The sequence below is a fragment of the Pinus tabuliformis genome, chromosome 4_1, assembly GCF_031772625.1.
Source record: "Pinus tabuliformis cultivar Carrire ecotype Pingquan chromosome 4_1, CPIR1, whole genome shotgun sequence".
Taxonomy (NCBI): domain Eukaryota; kingdom Viridiplantae; phylum Streptophyta; class Pinopsida; order Pinales; family Pinaceae; genus Pinus; species Pinus tabuliformis.
Window position 1 is genome coordinate 459,893,292 of NC_142303.1, and position 2,810 is coordinate 459,896,101.

General features: G+C 33.9%; 1 protein-coding gene across 1 annotated transcript; it reads left to right on the top strand.

Moving 5' to 3' along the window:
• The first annotated feature begins 457 nt into the window (after positions 1-457).
• On the top strand, positions 458-2,099 carry LOC149176397 (uncharacterized). Its single transcript, XM_089423106.1, has 2 exons — positions 458-1,028; positions 1,729-2,099. The coding sequence occupies exons 1-2, from the start codon at positions 783-785 to the stop codon at positions 1,804-1,806; spliced, it is 324 nt and encodes a 107-aa protein (XP_089279232.1). The 5' UTR covers positions 458-782; the 3' UTR covers positions 1,807-2,099.
• The last annotated feature ends 711 nt before the right edge of the window (positions 2,100-2,810 follow it).

The window sequence follows — 2,810 nt, forward strand, 5'->3', positions numbered from 1 at the left end:
ATCTGCATGTGCGCATGGGATAGCAGGGCATCGCCCCATTATTACGGTCAATCAGGTACAAAATCTCTTTGTTCTGATCATGAGCTGAGAAGTCGTGTAGAGTCTTGTCAAATAATACCATGGAATCTCGATTGGTCACTGGCTTGTCAACATCTACATTTCTCCTGGGAAGATAAGAATGCATCAGGATCAAAGGAGAAGGCCATTTGGTTGATTAACAAATAATACAGTTAATAATAGAGATTTGTTAATATTTGACATGCTAATATTTTACTAACTCGTATTCTTATGCCAATATTCCTAACAGCGTTGACATGACAATATTCCTATTATATTCGGACAAGTTTGAAAAAAATCATATCATCGCACAAATCTGATCTCATCTCCCTAGTAACGAGATGTCATCTATATAGCTACAGTGTAGACATATCGACTTAGCAAAGCTTTATATGGTGCATAAGTTGTGACCAAGAAGCATTGGGAAATCTGACAAGTTTCAGAAATCGTCTTCTGAGAGAAGTACAGACGGATTTGCTGTTTGCAAACCTTCAGTCCATCGTACCGAAGCCCGAAGCCCATTGAGGCAGCGGTGCCTTTTACTATTTAAAAAAGGGCCGAGTAATTATATTTGAATTTCAGATAATCTGTCCTTGAATTTCAGTTTAGGGGTATGTGTTTTTTCTATCTCGCATAAACAAATAATTTTTCCAATTCCTCTTTCTTCTGAGATAATTTTATAAAACCACCACGCAAGGGTAGTTGGGCCTGACACAGCAATAAAAATGGGCGAGGGAAGCGGAGACGTGGAGTCAGTTGATTCGACTGTTTGGCAACCGTCTAGTTTCCCAGCATCGAGAATAGACCAGCGAGGTGGGTCGGATCAACTTTGGATCAGAATCATCACTCTCAAGCGTTCAACAGGTCTTACCTCAAAGCTGTTTGAGGTATTGGAAAACGAGAGTCTGGCGGTTCTCCACTCAGATGAATGCTTCACCGAAGAGAGAGTTCTTCATAGTATCCAAGTGAAGGTAATATATATATATATAAAACTTCCGATTTCTTCCTCCAATAAATTGTTTTTGTCATTCTCATGCTTACCTCCGGGGTAAATCAATTTAGGATCAGTGTTGCTGGGAAAGTGTTTTTTGTTTTTGTTTTTGGGGTTTTATATTCATTTTTCTTTGTAAGAGGTTTTTTGTATTTTTCTTAAACAAGGTATTCTAGGGATTGACACTAATGCATTGGTTTCTTAAATTATTTCATTTGTTAATAGAATTAGGTTTTCTTTGTTTGCGGAAGAATTGTATAGTTTGTTTTGCAATTTATATTCATTTTTCCACGTGGTAGGAAATAGGCTATGGACAAATCCGATAATTTCTCCCGAGGGGTTTCTCCAGATCCGCTAGTATCGATTCAAACTTAAGGTTTTATGGATATTACTTTACTCCGATTGTTGTACCAGTAATGCCAATCTGACAATATGATACTTTTTATTTTTTATTTTTTACCGAGTCCAATGCAGAAATCCGATAAATGCCGAACTCAAGTTATTCACTTGAAAATCTTTTCTTTACAGTAACAGCAAGTGTTGGAAAACAATAATTTTTTCCTAGTTCTTATCTGAGCACCCTATAATAGTGTACAAACCAGCCACGATATAAAGCCGGGCTTATCTAGAATTCAGTGAAGCAGCTACGTGATTTTTTATATGATTTACTGTTTTTACAGGTGGTAAAGCCATCTAAGCTGGATATAGACGACTTGAAATGCAAGCTCCACAGTTGGGCTGACAAAACAGCGGAATAGAAATAGAAGACCTTTTGGATTTTGATTTGACATCCACGATAATCAGTATAAGTTTGTTCGTAGAATAATAGCGCCATATTCTCGCGATCTGCAACCTATTCCCTTCTCTTCTGCAAATGAATATTACTGAGCATTTGGGTGTTTCCAAGTGTGCGTTATAAAGTTTGAGTGAAAGATGGAAGTTGATGATCCGGAAAGTGCCTGTTAGGTGCCGGAATAAATAAAGTCATGTATAAAAAATAGCTGCCACACAATATACATAACAATGCTATATATTTTATACGCTATAATGCTGCAAATGCAGGTTTCGAAATACAATGTCATATAAGTATGCTCCACATTTTTTTTTACAGTTTTTCCCCTTTCAAACGTCGGTAGAATATAAAATGATGCTATACAATTTATAGAATATAATGCCGCAAATACATCTTTTGAGATGCAATACGAGTTTTCCTACTGCATGTACGTGGACATTGTTTTTCACAAGGTTTATTCCTTCTCTAGTTCGTTTAAACTACAGTTACTATGTTATATCAGCATTAGAGATGGTGCTCATTGTAATATTGTGTATAGCTTGTGCAAACAGTAGATTTTGGGTATCCAAGCGGAAAAGAGTAAAATCGGTAGTTAACTTTAATCAATATTTTAAAATCTATAGAAATCTAAATCTTTACTTATATAAAAAAAAAATTGTTATATAATATATTTAAATTTACGAAATATTTATATTAAAAACTGGTGTCAAAAACTGTAACCGATATAGTATATTTAAATTTAGATTTAAGACTGTGTAAAAACAATTTAAATTTATTAAATATTTAAATTTAGATTCAAGACTTGTGTAAAAACAAAAATGATAGATAGAATTTCAGAAATACAGTCTTCATTTTCATTTTTTTAATATTTTTGTATTATTGAAAAGTAAAAAAATTATAGTCAGATATTTGCTTATTTTAAAATAAGATTTTAACAGTTTTAATTTAATTATTAATACGAGGATAATA